General features: G+C 40.1%; 1 protein-coding gene across 13 annotated transcripts in view; it reads right to left on the bottom strand.

Moving 5' to 3' along the window:
• ITPR2 (inositol 1,4,5-trisphosphate receptor type 2) overlaps positions 1 to 20,771 on the bottom strand; it is a 286,834-nt gene that overhangs the window by 132,249 nt on the left and 133,814 nt on the right. For all 13 annotated transcript variants that reach the window (XM_049822308.1, XM_049822311.1, XM_049822321.1 and 10 more), the window contains 6 exons: positions 19,021 to 19,143; positions 17,212 to 17,412; positions 12,659 to 12,910; positions 10,992 to 11,117; positions 5,913 to 6,041; positions 5,187 to 5,307 (listed from right to left, as the gene is read on the bottom strand). In XM_049822308.1, coding sequence (XP_049678265.1) covers positions 5,187 to 5,307; positions 5,913 to 6,041; positions 10,992 to 11,117; positions 12,659 to 12,910; positions 17,212 to 17,412; positions 19,021 to 19,143 — 952 coding nt within the window. The remainder of the gene's footprint in view (positions 1 to 5,186; positions 5,308 to 5,912; positions 6,042 to 10,991; positions 11,118 to 12,658; positions 12,911 to 17,211; positions 17,413 to 19,020; positions 19,144 to 20,771) is intronic.

Genomic DNA, 20,771 nt, shown 5'->3' with positions numbered 1-20,771 from the left:
AAAACTCAAATGGGAAGTGAAATAAAGTATTTTCAGGGCTGAAAAAACTGTTATAGAAAAGAAATTTCATCTATATGGACATTAAAATATGCACAGTAATTCCAAAGAAGCAATAAAATGTAACCTAGATCTTACAGTTAATGTTTCCTGTTTGTAATTTGTCAGGGAAAAGGAAAGGGCTTTAGAGGACATAAAAGCACGGTCAAGAAGCACCACAGGAGAGTTTTCTGGATTCTGTACAAAGCGGTATTGGTCAGCTGAAATTGGGGAATAAATACTCAACTAGAAATACTTCACTACTCCTTCAGACCATCTGCTCTCTGTAACAGACGACCTATGTTCTTTAATATCTTTTGAAAAATGTATTGAGCCCCATTTAAAATGAAGCTAGCTTTTCTGCCATCCCTCCTCCCTCCATTTTCTCTTGGCCTGTTGACCAAGGACATCCTTCCAAAGTTGGTTCCAAACCTCTGATTTACAATCTCAATTTCCTTAGGTTATTTACAACCTAGCGTAATTTATGGCCAGTTGTTTTTGGGTCACCACTGTTCTTTAGCTTAAATGTCTCTTCTTCTTGACTATTTATCTTCCTAAGTACTTTTAAAGAGCCACAACACAGGCCTTTGTTTTACTAGGCAAAACACATGGGTCTCCTGTAGTCTTTTCTTATAATACAGTTCTCCTTTTCCCCCAATCGTCACAGTAGTACTTCCTCTATGCATGTTCCAGTTTTGAACTGATGAAATAACAATCTTGCAGAACTCGCCTCCAGTTTTGTAGGATGGAAAAAAGGATTCTCCTTTTGCTTCTCCTGCACAGCATCCTAGAGTATAATGCGATAATGACTAATGTAATTTGGCTTGCTAACAGACTTTTTTTAAAAGGGTCTGCCAAGAGAAATAGTCTAACAAAATGCAGGTTCCTATCTTGCACTGTTTACTCTTCTGAGAAATTCCAATTATTTCATTATTGGTGGTAACAGCACGGACATACACATACTACATCCTTGGGATACACACACAGTATCAGAGGGGAAGATGCAATTTGTAAAAACACAAGGAAGAAAGCTAATGGATACTGTAGAGACAAGAGTATAATACAACTAGATTCGCCGTTGTAACAGAAAACTGATGCTCAGCAGTGAAGATAGAAGAATCACCACTTAATTAAGAATCTTTGCATGTGTCCTGAAAGACTGGTCAGCCCTGTGAGAAGACTCTGCTCCAATACAATTTAAGATACACAATCCAGATCTTTAGTTGTGAGGACAGGTGACATTCTCCAATATTACCATATGGAAAGACAGCAGATGGTTTAAAATTCAAACTTTGAGACTGGCCTCCACCCTTCTCAATCTCGCAAAGATTATAAAATGTAGAAACTGAAAGTCCTTTGATAATGAATTCATTTGAAATAAACTGTTAGACATCTTAGTTCCTCTGTTTTCACAAAGATCAGGGGACCTTGTAAACATTTTAATTTGTACCTATTTTACCAGTGAGCTAGAAGCTGTTTTGATCATTCATTTTTTGGACTATATTTTCAAGCAAAAGCTTGAAAGTCCTATGTAGTAATAGAGAAAAAGCAAAAGTGATACATGTGTAACGTGTTAATTCTCATTACTGTGATAATCTGCTTCAGAAATCCATATGAACAAGGCATATTTTTATATATATATATATATTATTATTTCATAGGTGTTTCTATTCATGCCAGGTAGCCTAATGTTTACTGGGCAATAAAAACCTGATGTACATTGGTATCTATGTGTTCCACATCTCTGGGAGCCACAGAAGGGTCTGCTGAAGAAGAGAAGCAAGCCTCTATGCTTCTTGCTGAACTGGAAGCAGACAACTGCCTGGAGAAAAAGCAGCAAGTGAAGCTTGAAAAGCTTGTGAAGTTTTTCCCTAGTGGTCAAGTGGAGTTGAAGTACCAGCGTTATAAGAAATTAGCTTCTGCAACATATCCTTTTGTTGACCTGGAAGATAATGCACATTCTTACAGTGCTGATAAGAAGACAGATGTAATGATCTTAAGCTCTTGAGGCAATACTCACATCCACCTGCCAGCAACAAACTAGTAAGCACTGAGCAGAATGTATGTTGCTTAAACTTGCTCTGAAATAGGTCTTTTAAAAGTGCATTATTATATGGATCTTTGATATCCTGGGAAATCTGTGTATGATCTTTCTTCCTCCTGAGATTCATTTCTAAATCCAGAGCTATGACACACAAAAAAAAAATCATGTTTGTTCTTTCAACTCTATACTACATTTATTTTCCATCAAAAGTCTTTGGTCCCTGCTGTAAATCTGTCCAATACCCTATCTCTCTGATATAGGCAAAATCTTCCTAGAGGTTTTTTTTTTTTAAACCCTGCTGTGAAACATGAAGGCCCTAACATTAAAGCTGTCAGACTGTCAAGTCAAAAAAAAAAAAAAAAAAAAAAAAAAAAGGCAGAAGAGTGCTCACAGATGCCTAGCCAAAATCCAAACCTAGTCCACATACACAGCCAGCAAAAGAGGCAAAAAAAGGCTGCTCTGTTTGTATTATGGAAGAAACTTTCGCCTTCTCAAAGAGAAACACCATTTTGTGCGGTGGAACACCCAATAGAGAAGGGCACTGGGCATGCACTGTAATCACAAAAGGGCCTTGATTTTAAAAGCTTCTGGTACCCCGAGCTGGGACAGTTTTTCCAAAGCTTTCAGCAGAGCAGAGCAGGCCTACTCAGTTAGCCCAGGCAAGACAGGTTTGGCACCGTGCATAAAAATACTGAGGATCACCGGTGGTTAAATCGTCACTAGGCAGCCAAACTTTTGCACAGGGGTGTGTGTTTGTTAATATCTGCTTCCACTTCTTCGCCAGCTAACCTGCTCTTTGGGGAAATCGCCTTCACCCATTCCCTTCTACTCCCTTTCTGCACTGTCAAAATAAAACACCAAAAAAAATGTGTGGCAATTTGCTAGCGCAACACAATACAATTTTACCATGCTCGATATTGATACTAGCGATGTATCCTTGAACAGTTATTACGATCTGGACAAGGGAATCGTCGATGTGCATGCTAATGCGTGCTTTCAGGGGGCAGCTCTGAGGCTGCCAGGCCCACGGCCCCCCCGGGCGATGCACAGCCCCCCCCTGCCCTGCTGCTGCTGCAGGGAAGTCCCAGCGGAGGAGACGGGGCGATGCCCTTCGCCGGCAGCTCAGCTCCACTCCGCCGCGCCGGAGAGGGCTCAAGGCACGGCTGGGGTCCCACGGGTGGGAAGCCAGAGCAGCAGGAAGGCTGGACCCATAGGACAGCACAAGAGCATACTTGTCAAAAAACCAACTGTAAACCCTCTCTGTAAAACAGAAAAAGGAACGAAAGAAAAGACTACAGCGGAGGGAGAAATTTAATTCACCAAACAGGGAACAGAGTCACGTATCTGAAGAAATCTCCAGACGTCAGCCATGCCTTGCGTTCGGGCTTTCCCCTTGGCTCCCCCAGGACCAAGAGGCACACAGAAGACCACCTACCAAAGACCACCAGCCCTTTCACATGCTGGCACACCTGGCCAAGAAGCTGGATCTGCCAGCTCATTAAGGCGACCCATGCTTTCCCCGTCAGGCTGCTGCGGGGACGAGTTCAGCCTGGCTGTCTCAGCATTATGCTCGGGTGTCTCCAAACACCCTCATCTCGGTGAGACCACACAGAAACCTCTCTGAGCTAGAATTTGATTTTAGGTGTAGCTCTACAGAAATGAAGACACCAAGCTGTCTAGAAGCACAAATAAGGCACGCTCGGTCTCAAAAATACTCTCACCTCCCCTACATCTCCCCCTTTTCCCCAGAGTCCCAAAGGAAGTAATTTATTGATGACTCTTTCCAGAACTGCCAGAGAAGAGCAGGAACATAAGCGTTAAACACACAAACAAGGATTTGTAGGGCTAAAGCTTTATTTAAGACTGCAGTAGCTGTGGCATAAGAGGAATAAAATGTCTTCAGCTTCCAAAGTTCTCATGCCAGCTGGATCCAAAATTAAATCATTTGCACAACAAATAAAACAACTGAAGGTTGCTAAGTTTTTTGGTAACTGCTTATTCTCATTCACACAAAAAGTTAATGAGATGTTTTGGCTAAAATGTTAAATGATACTCCTGTAAAGCTACTCCAAAATCTAAATTTAGAGTCAATTGTTACAATGCCACAGATGTGGCAGATGGTTAAGGGACCCTCTCATATTGTTTTATCATTATTTATTAAAACTTTTTAAAAATTGCATCAATGATAGGATTTAGGCAGTTTCTGTATATGTCTGCCTTTACTCAGTTTTTATTCACACTGAGCAGAACCTTATTCCACAAGTAATCAGAATGACTAACTTCTAGAAACTACATTGGATAATCCTTTTTTCTGTCATGGCAAAAAACTTTAGAATTGTATTCACAGAAATTTAACTTAAGAATGAACTTTTGCCAGTCTCTGCTATGTACTGGTGAAGAATCTTTTTTATTTTAAGATAAAAAGTTTTACATCTTCCACTTTAACATGGTATTTGAATTTATTTGAAAGCATGTAACTTACTAGCTGCCCTGAGGACCAAATTTGGTCTCAGTGCCAGGGCAAGGCAGTATTCCCCTGACAAGGCTGACTGTGTAACAGCAGTAAATGAGTGGGCCTGATGGTGAAGAGTAAGTGGAGAAGCTATGGAGTGGCACAATTTCGGTTTCCATCCCCAACTCCCTGATGGGACAAAACCTGAACAAGCCCAGGACCATGACTGACAATAACAAACGCACCTCCCAGGAACTTCCCAGGGAAAAAGGATGGGTGTTCTCCGATGCACTACTGCTATGCACTGCTGCTTACAACAAGCTTGTGCAGATGTAGCCCAGCATGACTAGAAATGCCCAGGTTTTCTCATAGCTTATGTTGTAATATTATAACTTGCTTGAGGTAAAGTTCAGCCCTCGCTCACTTAGCGAACTCATCTCTCTGACCTACAGAGCTTCACCTAACAACCCTATTTGATGAGACAGATTTGAATGGGTTATGAAAGGAGGAAGAATTTAGCCTCAAAGTTGGATTTCTGAAACCACCACTATCACAACTGCAGGATGGTAGAGTCAAATTAAAAACTGTTCAACCTCAAGGAAGTCTGACCTTAAAACACAGGGAACAATAAGGAAAGTAAAATCTGACACCTACCCACTTCAGCCAAAGTCTTGATACATGACTCCACTGAGGCTTTCTGCGTTGGATTTGGCCAGGTACAGTTGTAAATTCTAAAAGCAGACTGCAGCAGCTGAATAAAAACAGGCTGGTGTGTCTGAAAACAAAAAAATAAACAAGGAATTTTACCCTTTAGTATGTCCTCACAACTGCCCTAGGGTTTGACACAATGTAATCCACATGGAAGGGGTTTTTAGCTTGTAGACTCAAGTTACAACTCCATTAAATTCTCTTTTTCCTCTTCAGGATTGGAGGGAACAGAAGTCAATGCTGCACCTCTCAAAAGGCCGAATCATGCAATTTTTCCTCAGATGGCCATTGATATCAAGCAAACACAGTACAGAGCAGAAGGACAGAAGAGTCTTCCCAGTTCTTGGGTATGTGTCTCTTTTGTCATAGGACACAGCATTTTTCTCATACAAATACAAAGATAGACCATTATTCTGCAAGGATACTCTCTCCAGTGACTTCACAAGAGCCAGGAGTAAATCTGACCATATTGAGCTGTCTACTGGTTCAGAGCTGTAAGTGATAAAAATTAAGAGTAAGTGTTTTAAAGAGGAATTAAGCTGCTAGCCAGTGGCACGAGAGGGGACAGAAAAATTAAAGGAGGATGTAAAGATACAGCATTCCTATCTGAGTAGCAGAAGATATCTCATTAATGGTCTGAATTACCTATTTGTCTGTGTCTCTTTTCCTTACCTGGAGGCTGGTGCTGTTATCTGAAAATGGCGAATTGAAGAAGCCACTCACAATGCTCATTACAGGCTCAGTGACATATTTCTCCAGAGATGTGTCTGCATGTTTGCGATCTGTGGTTGTGTTACAAACCTACAGGGAAGAAGGAGGAAACAATGAGATTTAGTTCTTTTAAATAAGCAAGCTTTATTATTTTGTATTTATTACAACTCACGTAATATTTCTTCTTAATAAAAAACCAAATTATTTTTATAAAAACATCTATCAGAGATAACTATCTTAAGAGTTCAAGATGTATTTGTTATAGCTTATCCCTCTTCTTGGAGGTCCATGTTGTGTTTTGAGTACCCTCTTTTCTGAACTAGCTCTTTCTGGTTGGCTGTCTGTTCTTTGCCACACCACAGAAAAAGATCCCCCTAAATCAGCACATTGCGTGCCACTTACACATTTAGACAGATTCAAGAAGAAAATGGGCCTTTCCTCCTGTTGGGGGCTGGTTGGAAGAGGCTTTAGAGACAGATGAGACATAAACACCTTAGGTTAGAAAGATTTCATGTAGCGTTTAACTTCTCTCTACAATCAATCACCACAAATGGGTGGTGAAGGCAAAGCTCATTTGCAGGAAAAATGTTAAAAAAAGAGGGAAAGAAAGGAAATAGCATAGTCAATACCAACAGCCTTTAAGATTGCAAACTGTAAGGCAGGCAGCATTCCTTAGAAAAGCCACATGGGGGAAATACAAAAGACAAGCTAAAAACAATGAAAGAAGAGAATGGATGGTACTGGGACAACTCTGAAGCACAGAAGGATGATTAAATGGTAGGAGGATGTGGGAAGATTTGTACAAAAGATTCCTGAAGACACCCTTTGGTACAAAACTAAAAGTTTGTTGCTGCATAAAGATGTCATGCTTAAAGAAAGGAAAAAATTACTGGAGTGGATTGCATCCTTCAGTATTTCTTTTATTTCTTTATTTCTTTTCAACATTTGTGAAAATCTATACAGAATCATGTTGACTTTGCATATGTCAGTGTAAACAGTATTAAAAGGAATCTACAGAGAGACAAACACGGTGAGAAAGGCAAGACTGGGCAAATAAGGAGTACAAACCATAGTCATACAACCTCTTCAACAGCCTTTAAATAAGCAGTTCTAGTCATGTTTAACAAGAAATGAAAGGCAAAGCTGTTCTCTCTTTCACCTATGCAAGCGACAGATTACTGTAATGTTCTAGGGAATCTATGCGAAAGCAGAATTTATTTCGTATATAGACTGGTGGGGTAGCCTTCTCATTACTGTCTGAGCATTTAACACACAATCATGAACCTGGGTGGTACGTACTTACCATTACATCGCTTTATGGATGGGGAACTGAAGTCCAGTGAAGCTGAGTGAATTGCTTAAGGTCACAGAGAAAAGTTGGTGACAGAAGCAGAAAGATAATCCACAGCACCTGAATCTCACATAAGGCAAACATTCTCTCTAATTACACAGTGCCACTGTCATACTTGGACACAACGAGACAGCAATTTCACCAGGAGTGTTTTAAGGAATGTTACTGACGTGACATCCAAAAGCACCCATGTTCAGGGAAAGATACAGCTCACAGGAACACAAAAACATTTTGAGTATAACACACAAGAATTGTCATATGGTAGGCAGAGGAATAACCAAAGATAACTTGAGACCTATAGAAATGAGGCATCTTGAAGAGCTTTGCTTGTCTGCTTTTCTAAAATGAGTCAGATAAACAAGTCATGCCCCCACGTAGTGCAGTTTTCATCACTCCAGGAAAGGAAAGATTTTGGTCAGAGAAGCAACAGTGGCTAAAATGAAAAAGCAGACTCTTCAGCCCTTCAGTTTGGGGAAAAGTATGATACCACCACCACCCCCGGTCCTCATGGAGGTAACAGACTCAGTTAATAATCAAAACTTTTTCAAAAAAAAAAAAATAAAAATCATAGAACTAAAAACCTCTTGAAGTTCTTCTGCTTTTAATTAATCTGCATGCCAATTTTGGCTGGAACCAGTAGCTCTGAGGCTCAGCATTTGCGATCCCAATGGGAAAGCAGGAAGCTGTGCAGTGCTAGCACGGTGAATTCAGAAATCACCAAAACTAAATTTCAAAACGCTTTTAAGCTTTCCCCTTCACTTGCCTAAAAAGCAGAGCCATATGTGGGGATGCCACTCCGCTCCAACACCGGCCTGAATTCCCAGCGCAGAAGGAATTTGGAAATACTCTCATTTGTTCTTATCCCTCTGCCCTTTGGGGACTGAAAGATGTTTCCCCATGGAAGAAAAAACCTGAAATGCATGAAATGAAGATGAAGATTGAGAAAGCAGTGTTTAAAAACCCCTTAAGAGGCTTTGGGACCAAAACTCACATGAATAATACTTGAAAAATTCTGCAGAGAAAGCCAGGATGACTTTACAGCTGTCAGATCCTGGCTCTTTCTTTAATCCTGCTCAGACTACAGCTGCTGACTTACAGGCTGGGCCACACGCAGGAAAGGGAAGCCTTTCCTTCAGCAGCACCCACTTTGCTTAGTGCAATGCTTTAAGTCATACACGGGAGAAAGTAGGTTGGCAGAAACTGTAGAAACAGGGTGTCTTTGAAAGCACGACTGCTTTTGGCAAACTGAATTTATACATGAATCCGCCTCATGCCTGCTTTGCAATGTATCACGTTGTTGAAAGAGAATGACAGCTGGGGACTAAATATTTCCTTCCTCAATCCAGTAACAGATAAAAAAAAAATCAGTTACTTTTTTTTTTTTTTTAAATAAGAAAGGAAAGAATCCAACCTGAGGATAACACCCTCCATCTTTCACCTTAGTGCTCTCTAATAACAGACTCAGACTCAAACCTCTCAAACTCACCCACTGACAGGGATTTGTAGCAGCTAAAAGAAAAGCATTTCCCCCTTCCCCCACGCAAATGTATCCCTTTTAGCTCACTGGAACACAGAAGATCAAAGGACTCTTTTTCTAAATGCTTTGAAAGCTATTGTAACATCTTTCATGAGGCTGACAGCATTCTAACTGTCCTGATAGCTACATAACGCTGATGTATTTATAACACACAGGCTCTGTCTGGGCTCCAGAAAACCAAGCCTGAACAAATACACTCAAATAACGTACCTGGAAGATACGGCTACCCACAGGGACCTGGCTGAAGAGCAGGACAGGCCAGAGCACTTCTGACATTGTCTTTTAGTTCTTTTAGCCGTTAACCAGGAAATTAAAAGGACTAATTAGACATCTGCCCTGAGGGCTTTGCAGGAGAGCAAAATAAACCTGCATTTTGCCATTTGCTGCCAACAGCGCGCACACACAAAATATAGCATTAATAATACCCTCACCCTTCACCTCTGAAGACCTGGAGTCTAATTTCTCTTATGAGAAGGGTATGTGAGAACAAGCTCAGTGGTCACTAGCATCAGGACAACTCTGCATCATTTGGCACAGTGCAGTTTGTCTCCAGGCTCATGAAAGCAACTGTGGACAGAGCTCTCTTTCTGCATGTCTGCTTCTAGCTCAAGGGCAACAAAAATTGGCCGTGTTCGAGGGCTAGGGAGGGTAGTCTGTTTGGAGGGTCAGGGCCAGGACACATCAGGAAAGCTCAATCCAGAAAGAGAATTAAACAGGAGAAAATACTTCCTGGGGTAAAACCAGCAAGGTTAAAAATGAGAATCCCCCTCCAAGGAGGTTTCTGATCTTAATTTTCAAATGACCTTGGTTTGTCCAGCAGGGCTTTCACTGTAGAACACAACCACAGAGACAAGACAAAGAGCAGGAAACCAGGGTTTGCAGAGGTCTCAGTACTGCTGAAAATGGCTACCACCAAAAAAAGAGAGCACAAAAATCCTTGTCTTAACCTGTTTCTAAGGGGGAGGGGGGGGGGGGGGGGGAGGAAATAACCAACCATTTATAAGTTTTCTGTTTCACAGAGAAATTAACAGGTTCCAGTGCCTACCGTACAGCACAAGTCTGCACTTATACTTCTTCTGGCCATAATTCATGGTATTTTCTCCCAACAGGTTTCAAAGAAATTATTTTGTGGCACACTATTACTTTGGGGCAAATGTCCACTGCAGGACGGAATTGAGATTCTTTTATCTTTTTTTCTTTATTTCAACAAAATGAAGAACGCAAGGAGTGAGAACTGAAGGATTATAAAATGTAACAGAACGTGGACTGGGAAAAGATAGGCATGCACTATGACAATATGTTCTATAACATCTCCAAAATACTGTCCAGCATCAAAGATCAAATACAGCCCACCAGCCACCAAAAACCTGTGGTTCTACTTCTTGAGCAGAAAGAACAACTCCAATAGTTGGTGTTAATATTAGGCTCTTACAAGAAGCATTAACCTCCTAGAAAAGGACATGTAATGTAAGCTGTAATCATTATGTCACACCAGCTTCCCCTCATGGCTCTACTATTGTATTTTATCCTTCTGAAAGTCATGAGATTTCCCTCATTTTCTGCCTCCAAAATACCAGGGAATGGAATCACAGCCTGTAGTTTATATATGAATTAGTATTCTGAAACACTGTAGCTCTACACCTGCCTTTCACATCAGTGGTGAGAATGTAGTGACAGTAGGAATAAAAGACAAACACAGGCCAAAGTGAGATTAAAGAAGGAACACGAGCCAAAGAACTTCTTGATCCCTGATCCTCACTGTACTAACAGAGTAAAGCAAGAAGATTACAGATGTGGGGGTTTTTGGTGTTTTTTTTTTAGTCACCACCATAATAACATGTAACACAAGCTCCCAGAAGACATACACAGACTCTCAACTCTGTACATACATCCAATTTATTTTTCTGGAAGAAAAGAGAAAGGAACATGGGTTCCAAGATGCCCTTTTAGAAAGAGAAGACTGCTAGTAATTAGAAGGTTAAATGATAAATAACATAGAAATGATCCTTTGTTAAAAAAAACTCACACCTATTCTATTGTCAACTTTGAAAAAAATACTTAATAAAATAACAGAAGTTCACCAAAAAAGTTATTGCCAGTTCAGTTGTCACCTATGACTATACTGTAACATTTAACATCTCATGAAGCTTACCCTTGCCATATCAATAAGGAAGTTCTCAAATAACTTCCAAATATGGTTACTGGCATAGATTTCTTTCATTTCCACTTCAGTGTCCACGTAACAGTGGTTAACAAAATTAACGTAGGCAATTTTCACCTGCAGGAACAGCAAAAACACAAACAATATGAATTGGAGCAGTAAAAATCATTAACATGACATTCTCTATGTGCAAAAACACTGAATAAAGATGATCCTTCAACTAATAACAGTAATAATGCGTATGTTCAGTTCTGAAGATTTAAGAAGCACGGCAACAAATGCATTAATGCACTTACTGAAAGATCACACAAAGAAAAATGGAAAGGTTTTGCAACCATTCTTAATCTAACGACACCCCACCCCCCACCCCACCCCACCCCACCAAAACAAACTAATAATAAATCTGATATTTAAATGATATTAAGACTACAATGACCTGGCTCCAAAGCCAGGAGCTGTCAAAACGCAGGACATCCCTGCACTTGCTGGTTGACGCCTTGTGACAGGCTTGCCAAATATCAAAAAAAATGTCTTTAGCAGAGCTGGGACTGCAATCCCATTCTGCATTCGTGGTGGGTGTAACTCACATCTAAATGGAAGAGAAAGGTTGTGCAGTGCTGGGACTGCAGCCACAGCAGCACAGGGCTTAACAGGAGGACTGCAGTCTCGCTCCTCTCCTGCATTACAAGTCTGCATGTGCATATCATAAAAATGGATATCCAGTGCCTGAAAAGCATAGATTAAATATAAACATATGCAGATACACTGAAAAATTCTTGTGGTCAAAGGAGAGGAGATAGTTGCATAAGTTTAATGCAGTCAGGAGAAAACTTGTCAGGCTTTTAGATTTCATTTGTTTGGGCTTTTTTTAATTAGCATCTGTTGAAATTAATGTTAGGAGGAACCAAAGCAAACATTTTTCTGTTTAAGAAAATAATCAGTTGATCACAAGGGGACTTTTTCACGGTATAGAAGGAGTCTTTACTCCTGCAGGTCCCAGTTCTGTTGATATGAGCCATGTTTTTCCACCAGGTAGCCTGCAGAAATCCATCTGACCATTACATGAGGCCAGAACAAGCTCCTTGCAAAGACTGTGAAAAGATTTCTTTTGATCACATCAGGTTTGGTGCAAACAAACATTCTTCTTCTGATCAGCGTGAGGTATCACAGTCCTGCTGAAGCATAACCAGTAGTGGCTGCAGAATTGGTCCTTGATAGGCAGTGAATAAAAACATTTGCCAGACTGCAGTTGAATTTAATAAAACGAGACTTCACCCAAAACTCCCATTGACTTCAGTGTGCCCAGAATGTTACCCATCATTTCCAACAAATTCAGACAGCAGCAAAATGTTGGCTTGACAAACCACTCAGCTGAGTCTTCGCAGCTACAGCCAGAAGTTATCAGAGCATTAAAGTCTGATAGTGGCTGGACAAACCCAGGAAAACAAAACAAGGTGTCTGCCCCAAAAAGTTGACAATCAAAGCATAGGAGACAAGGAATTTTCTATTTAAGAAAATACTGGCTATCCTTTCTCACTTATTCACCTTAACAAACACTACCTGTTTCCAGCCCGTTTTCTGTGCAAATATGCAACTTGTCAGTATATTATAAACAACAAAACATTTTCTGAGCTTCTAAAAATGGTAAGTCTGCTTACCTCAGGTATGCAGTCATCATGGGTCACTACTCTCACTATGTCATCCAGTGGCAGGAGTGAATTGCACTTGATCTCTGTGTATACATTCTTTCCTTCTGTACAAGCCGCTAGCAATTCCACTAGAGTGATGTGATATGCTAAGGGTCCGCTCTCATCTGCTCGATCTCGCTCTGAACACATCATTTGGAGTAGGACTGGAAATGATGCTCTGTCGTTGTAGAATATCAACACATCTTCACCACCGTTTATCAGCTGAAAAAGATATCACAGAGTTTTAAGCTCCCTGTGCTGCAGTCATTTTGGGCTCGATGATCTTAAAGGTCTTTTCCAACCTAAATGATTCTATGATTTTCTTAATTTCTTAGTTTGTTCTACCTTTAAGTATGCAAAGACTCTCTAGCTAAAAAAACCCACAAACCAACCTAAAAATTAGTCTGATGTGGCTTACCAAATGCACATGTCAAAACACTATCCAAGGCAAACTTCTGCTCTTATCTATGTAAGTGCAAATCTGGAATAACTCACCAAGAAGTGAGCTAATGCAAGGTCAATTTGAAGTTTAATTTCTATGTAGCTCTGTGTTTACCTAAGATAGTATGCCATCCTTATTATTCCTACCATCTCAATATTTGTTTGAAGTTAATTAATTACCCTTACCTCCTATTGTGAGGCCAGGATGCATTATTATCCCTGTTTTATAGATAGGCGCTTGAGGTGCAGAGAGATTAAATCTTCCATGCTACCTCACACTAAAAGCCTGTGGCTCACCCAGAATTTAACCAACCTCTTCTGTGCCCTTGCTTAGCATTGGAAACAAAGGACAATTACTCCCTGCCTGCGCAAATTTGGCAGGTGGGTCTTGACATTGTCAGTGTCATGCCAGCACTTCCATTTAACAGAAAACTAGTGTATGTGATAAATATTTGATTTTGCTACAAGTGCATTGCTCATCTCAAGAGGATCCAGAGCGGAGGTGGATGCTGGCAGCCCCATCTCAGCAGATCTCACAGAAAAGTTTTGCTCTAACCCTGTTTTGAACCCCCTGAACACTGAATATACCTACTGCCAGCACTGCTCTGTGAGCTTGACTGGAGCTGGGACAGGACAGTAGTCCTGTCTTCTCTCCATCACCTTCCTTTTAAGCATAATGTGCTCTTAATGCAGGGGGAAATAAGCTCCCATAAACTTTTCCTAGTACAGAATAGACCTTGGCAGCTGTATGTATTTTGTGAATAAGGCACCTGACATATCCAAGTCTATACGTGACATGAAATCCTAGCTTACTGAATTCAAGGGTAGAAATAAAGGTTGGTGGAGCTGTTGAGAAAGGGGAAAGCAGTAAGAGCAGTAATGAAAATTAGTCTCCCAGAATGAAAAGTCAAGAAAAATTTCATTACATTTTCCAGGGTTTCAACATTTCAGATTTTGAATTTACAACTTTTCTGATTGTGTTTTCCCTGTTTCTTGCTTATTTTTACTTTGACAATTGGATGAATTGTGAATTCAGTCTTTTCTGCAAATCCTGTTTATCTTTGGGTTTTTAAAATGTTTCTACTTGTGACTTTTCAAAATAGACATTTTCTGGACAATCCACAGCACAGAAAAAAAGTTTTTAAAGGGACCAGTGCTTGGAAAGGAGGAAGGAGATTGTACAGGGACCCAGATACCATTAATTTCATTGCACTCAATGGCAAAAAAAGGGGAGGGGGAATACGAGTATTTGGAAAATTGACCTAACTTTTTAATACTGAAGTCTGGAATACTATGCTCTTAGGACATTTCACATACAAAATAATAGAAAAAATCCACACCGAGCCCTCTGGGAAAGTACATGCTCTGTCACTTTCTATTTAGTTGTTCACCACATTCCCATGGTTATTTTCCACTTGTGTACATTTTGCACAGAGGAAAGGGAAGACAACTCTCTCCAGGTTCCCACAGGGTTGCACTGTTATGTCAAATCCAGACCTAATCTGTATCAGTATTGCTTGATATTTTATCATATCAAGTCAAACTGACCCCTCATCCTTTCATGTACCTATCACTGATGAATGAGGAAGAACTACCAGGAGATAGTGAACTTGTGAAATATGATGCTGCATGGCATGCTCACTACACACTGACTGTGAGGAACCACAAACCGAACACACGATGTTGCATCAGCACAAGAAGAACTAAGGGGGACAAGGTAATCATCGTAAATGCAAGGGTAGAAGAAGATGTCATCCCCTTTCCCCAAGTGCTCCAATTCTAAATGTGATTTGCGCCGGGCATCCAAATACTGACCCAAGCAGAAGAAATGATGTCCCTTTAAAAGCAGAAAAGGAAGAGAAGTATCCAGTGTTAGCCAAAGTTCTCACTGAGCATCATGAGCTCAGTGATGGATAAAAAAAACCCACAAAACCACCAGCAGTATTTTTTTCCATTGAAGTATATTTTCAGTGAGTTAAGGACTTTATGGAAGTATAATGAAGATTGGTCAGTACTGGAGCAGCTGTTGATGCTCTGCGATGTATCACTCCAGAATACTATAGATAATAGAAAACACTGCTGCCACATTGATCTTGTTCAAAAGTAAATTCTGCTTTCCCTTTTGTAATAATGTTTGCACTGATAGGCACTGTTCTTCCAGGAACTTCAAACCATGCTTGTAATGAGGAAAAAGTGCCCTAAAGAACCTTTCACGTCAGTAAACACCATTATTACCACTCTACAGAGATGGGGACCAAGGATATGAGAACAAGTGAATAAACCAGATTGGGAATGTTCAACATTTTTTATGAAAGTGCTCTTTCTCAGTGGTGCTCCTTCATCTGTATGCACTCTCTAAAACATGTAAATATGATCACTTTATCCCTTAGTCCCATTAAAAAGGAATAAGCTACAGTATACTTCCCATGGGTAAAAAAACCACCGTAGTAGTTAAGGCATGGTGTACACTCATACTGCAGCTTGTCTTGTGGTAAATTGTTTACATGACCCATCTGGAGGCACAGAAAAAGCTACACCACTTGGTGAAGGTCACAAAGTACAGCTTGGTTGTCTACTGAGAAACTGTCCTGAATCAATGGCAAGTCCAACCATTTGGCTACACTGTTCCCTTTATACTGGATTGCCATTCAAGCACTATTCAAATTTCACTATTAGCATCCTTTTGTAACAAATCATAATTACTTACTTACCGGTAATTTCCTACTTTTTTAAAAACAGATCATCCTGTTACCCTCTTTCATCAAAATAGGGGTGCTCCCCTCCCCCCAGCAAATTCCTGCAGGACTCACGATGTAAATGTCACATCCGAGTTCATTTTGATTTTCATCATGCAGTCAGCTTGAAAATGTAATATGACAATTTATCTTTGTGCTACTACAGGTCAGTAACAAAATGTATTTAAATTGAGAAAACCCTAAAAATTTCATTTGATTAGAAAGTAAAAACCTACAAGAAGCTGTAGTGGACGGGGAAAAAAATCGAAAAGCACAAAGGCACAAGAACCATTTGAATTATGTAAATCAAAGGCTTGTAATTGATACTGCATGTTAAAACACTTCAGTCAAAATGAAAAGGTTGAGGTGGATTCCATTAAAGGTTATCCATGTAGGCTGAAGCTTTATTTTCTTAATTAGAAGTTTTTCCTCTTTGTTGCTGTGGAACAAAATTTCAGCAGGGTTTAGTTTTATTCATACCACAACTAGAGCTTATCTCTGTTTTCTTTGTGAAGATGTCTCTTCAAAAAAACCAAGAAAATGCACTTTGTAAGGTAAAGGAAAATGTTGCTTGGACTCTCATCCTACCCGGACTTCTCACCGTATTCAACTTTATGCACTTATTAATCTCGTTGAACTGTTAAAATAATTACAGTTAAATGCATGAGTGTCTGCAAGTTCAAGACTTCATTTATCATGCACACTATAGATCAAATCCTAATTGCAGAGAAGTCAATTAGGTATTTTCCTAGTAACTTTATTGGCATAGATTTGTCCACAAACCACTCTGTGGAATTTACTGGGTCAAACTCTGAATCTAGCTAGTTAAAGCTAGAGTAGCTCTACTGACCTCACAGAAATGCTCTGGAACAGAAGAAAAGCAGAAAATAGTACGTAGAATTGTTACATGCTCACGTGCTAAAAAAAAAAAGGTCTACAACACTATTTAGACAACTCCATAGAGGTAAGAGCCTCTTGTATGGCAAAACCATGCCATGATATGGCAAGTTTGGTGCATAAATGGGATCCTAAATTACAGTACAGTAAAATGAAGGTTTATGTAACTCTTGAGATTTCCATGCTACATCATCTACAAATAGACATCTCTGTATCACCATGCTAACACTCATATTTTCTTTCTAGTAGTTATACAGATGGCCTTACAAAATTAGATTAAACTCCCCAAAACGTCTGCTAAAATATTCATTATTTGTGATACCGTTTAAAATTCTAAAGCGATGATACCATTATATCCCATTGGTATCAACAGCAGAAAAAGCAACCTCAAAATACTAGTGTGTTAAAAAGACATCACACGAGTGATAAACATACGAACACTTCACTTACCTCTGTCATTACCATGTCCTGGCATTTTTTCACATATTTGCCATCTGCTTTCACAATGGTCTGCAGGAAACGCAGGTACTCCACATGACGGCCATGCGTCTCAATGCAGTGTACAAAGTGCTGCACCACTCTTTCACTAATTTCATTACACAGAAGGTAATTATTCATGAATATGTGCCGCATAGTTTCAGCTTCCAGGAGCTATAGAGATTAAAACCAAAACAACCTTGTAAGAAGAGCAGATTTGTTTTGAGATTGAAAGATTCACAGGAGGCTAGACTAGAGAAAGGCACATTGGTAAAGGGAAACTGGAACAGTCAAATGTGCACCAGTCCCGTGATTAACCAGTGACCTTAGGGCCTAGCTATCACTTATGATGGGATTCCTCCACGCTTTCCTATCAGTACAAAATGGTCCTGAAGTGGACATAAACAAAATCTGTGCCCACGTAGAAGGTGAAGACACACACATACACACACTACGCAGCTAGAGCACTCTATAGGAACTTTGGTATACATGACAACTGAGACCACATTCATCCCACTTGCCACGGAATTTTGCACTGAGGCAACCAAATAAGATGATTAGCTACCTCTGGCTCCCTCTATGGCTGACAGAGGCAAGCATTTCCAGCACGCAAATCATCGCGCATGCAGTCTGATCACTCTCTGAGAGAACATCTCTTTCCACATTAACTGCAGAGGAGCCTAAGGCTATGTTTCTATAGGTGAGTAGCATGGTACAAGAGGAACAGATCTGTAGCAAGAAAGGGATGCTGCTGAGGACCCAGCATCAAGATTTTATGCATTCTTGAGGCTTTTGTTTCAAACTTGCTCTAGTTTGATCCCTTGAAATAAAGGCTCATGAGGGTCAGGTGTGCTCCTAGAGTATATGTTTCTGTTTAGTGTCCTCTGAAAGGAATCCACGCCAAGTTTGCTCGACAACGTGAACAAAAGCACAATAACTGGGATGATCAGAAGATCAACTTCAAAAGAACAGAAATGCAAGTGCAAGCAGGCTCCATACTTGGCACCTGAGTTAAGTGTCAGTGTTGGGTAGGATGGAGTCTGGGCACTAGTCCCCACTGCGGTCAGCTCAGCGCCTTTCACTAACTTCACAAGAAAAGCACACGTAAATAATAACAGAACAAATGCTTCCTAATGTACGCAGGCCAGGGGTCTACAATCCTAATACTCACACTCTTTCTAATAAAAGCATGTTTTGCTTAGTAGATCTGCCACTGAGCAAGCTGTCATTCTATATGACTGTATCTCTAAACACACACATACACAAACACACAAAGGGACCGTGACAAAGAGATTTTTTGTAAAAACAATGATTTAATAAAAGATCAAGTTTATATTAGTTGAATCAAATGGAAGCATCATCAACAAAAATATATGGGTCTGATTCTGCTGTCACACAAGCTTCATGACAGCATAGTCATAGCACCTTCTACCTTGACTTATAGTCCATCTGTGAGTGAGTTAGGATGAGTAAGATCAGAGTTGAGCTAAACATGATGCGACGATGTGACACATGTTCATAGATACTTCCAGTAAACTCAACAGGTAATATTGTTTTCCATTTTTAAAATGGCAATATTAAAAAAAAAATGACATAATGAGCAAAGAGAAGGGAGAAAAGACAGGAGAGAGAAGAGGAGACAATAAGGGAGGAAAGCCAAGGACAGAGAAGATAAGGCAGAGAGGGCATAATTTAATGAAATTATTTATTTAGCACTGTCATTTTTCAGTAAGTCCAAATTTACTTCCAGTTATAATATTCTCCTTAAAATTAAATACTTACCCCTGGAGTTAAGAACAAGCTGAGATTTTTGTGGAGGAGAACTTGATTCTGAGGATTTCCTCGACAGAAATTCTGAAGAAAAGTGTGGGCTAGATTCATAACTTCATTCATCTTTTCATCACTCTGCAGAAAGAAAAGACAAACAAAATCAGCTGGGCGTACCTAAACACACTTGTTAAAACTGCACAATGTGAATTCAGCCAGGAACAAATCAATTCTCCTAGCCTTTATAGGCAGGAATTCTCCCTCCAGCAAAAGCAACTGATCTAGTTTCTTTCAGAGTCCATTAGTGGCTATACCTTACTCTGAATCAGCTTGACCATGGGGAGTCACAGGTAAGAGCACAAACTCAAAGTAAGACTTCCTCATGTATGGTTATAATTTCCTAGTTTAAAAAAAGTGCTAAGTGGCTTGATGTTCAAAAAAAAGCTCTCTAGCCTGCATTGATTTTAAGCTTTTGAAAAGCTTTGGCTTTTATATAACTACATATAGAAACAGATGTATGTGTGCATGTATGTGTACACCTACACGAACAGATGTGTTCATACACATACTCCCACACAAATATATGTCTAGCTTCCTCCCCATTTTATATTCTTCTTATATAGTATTCTAACTATGATTTGATGAACCGCCTATATGGACAAGCACTATTTTACTGAAGACAGCTGAACCCAGTGTCTGTATCATAACGTCAGTGTGTAACACTCAGGAAAATGTAGCCCAGAAGAGGTTTTATCTCCTCTCAATGCTTCCTATAAGATCTAGAAAGATGTTGTCCTGGTTTCGGCTGGGATAGAGTTAATTTTCTTTCTAGTAGCTGATACAGTTCTATGTCTTGGATTCAGTATGAGAAGAATGTCGATAACACACTGATGTTCTCAGTTGTTGATAAGTGCTGTTTAGACTAAGTCAAGGATTTTTCAGCTTCTCATGTCCAGCCAGCAAGAAGGCTGGAGGGGCACAAGAACTTGGGAGGGGACACAGCCAGGACAGCTGACCCAAACTGGCCAAAGGGGTATTCCATACCATGGGACGTCATGCCCAGTATATCAACTGGGGGGAGTTGGCTGGAGGGGGGCAGACTGCTGTTTGGGAACTAACTGGGCATCGGTCGGCAAGTGGTGAGCAATCGCATTGTGCAACACTTCGTTTGTATATTCCAATTCTTTTACTATTATTGTCATTTTATTATTATTATCATTATTATTATTTTCTTCCTTTCTGTTCTGTTAAACTGTCTTTATCTCAACCCACAAGTTTTACTTTTTTCCCGATTCTCTCTCCCATCCCACTGGGTAGAGTGGAGTGAGCAAGTGGCTGTGTGGTGCTTAGTTGCTGGATGGGGTTAAACCACCACAGTCGTGCTCTTCAAAAGGCTATCTAGATCATTCATTTGCATGCTCAATGCTACTAAATCAGTACAAAATCATATTGTCTTCTGAAAAACTTGCAAGTGGAACTAGGTAAGAGGCATCCACCATAGAAACAAAGATATTATTTCAGACTTGATCCTTGAAAGCTTTTTGTCCATCTTATATATCTATGATAGCACTCACATCAGTACCCAACATTGGAATTTAGATACCCTGCCAGGAGCTCCATCAAATCAATACTTCTTACTGTGCAGTGACTGCAGATCTAAGGTTTGGCTATATCAGGAATGGGATGATAGCACAGTGACATCCAGGTACCTGAGGCAGTAAGCATTAAGTTCTTAATAAAACCTGTTCTATGCAGGCAGCCATATT

Source organism: Accipiter gentilis, chromosome 18, assembly GCF_929443795.1.
Source record: "Accipiter gentilis chromosome 18, bAccGen1.1, whole genome shotgun sequence".
In the NCBI taxonomy this organism is placed as follows: domain Eukaryota; kingdom Metazoa; phylum Chordata; class Aves; order Accipitriformes; family Accipitridae; genus Astur; species Astur gentilis.
The sequence above is the reverse complement of the archived record's forward strand: the minus strand, read 5'-3'. Positions and strand labels throughout refer to the sequence as shown.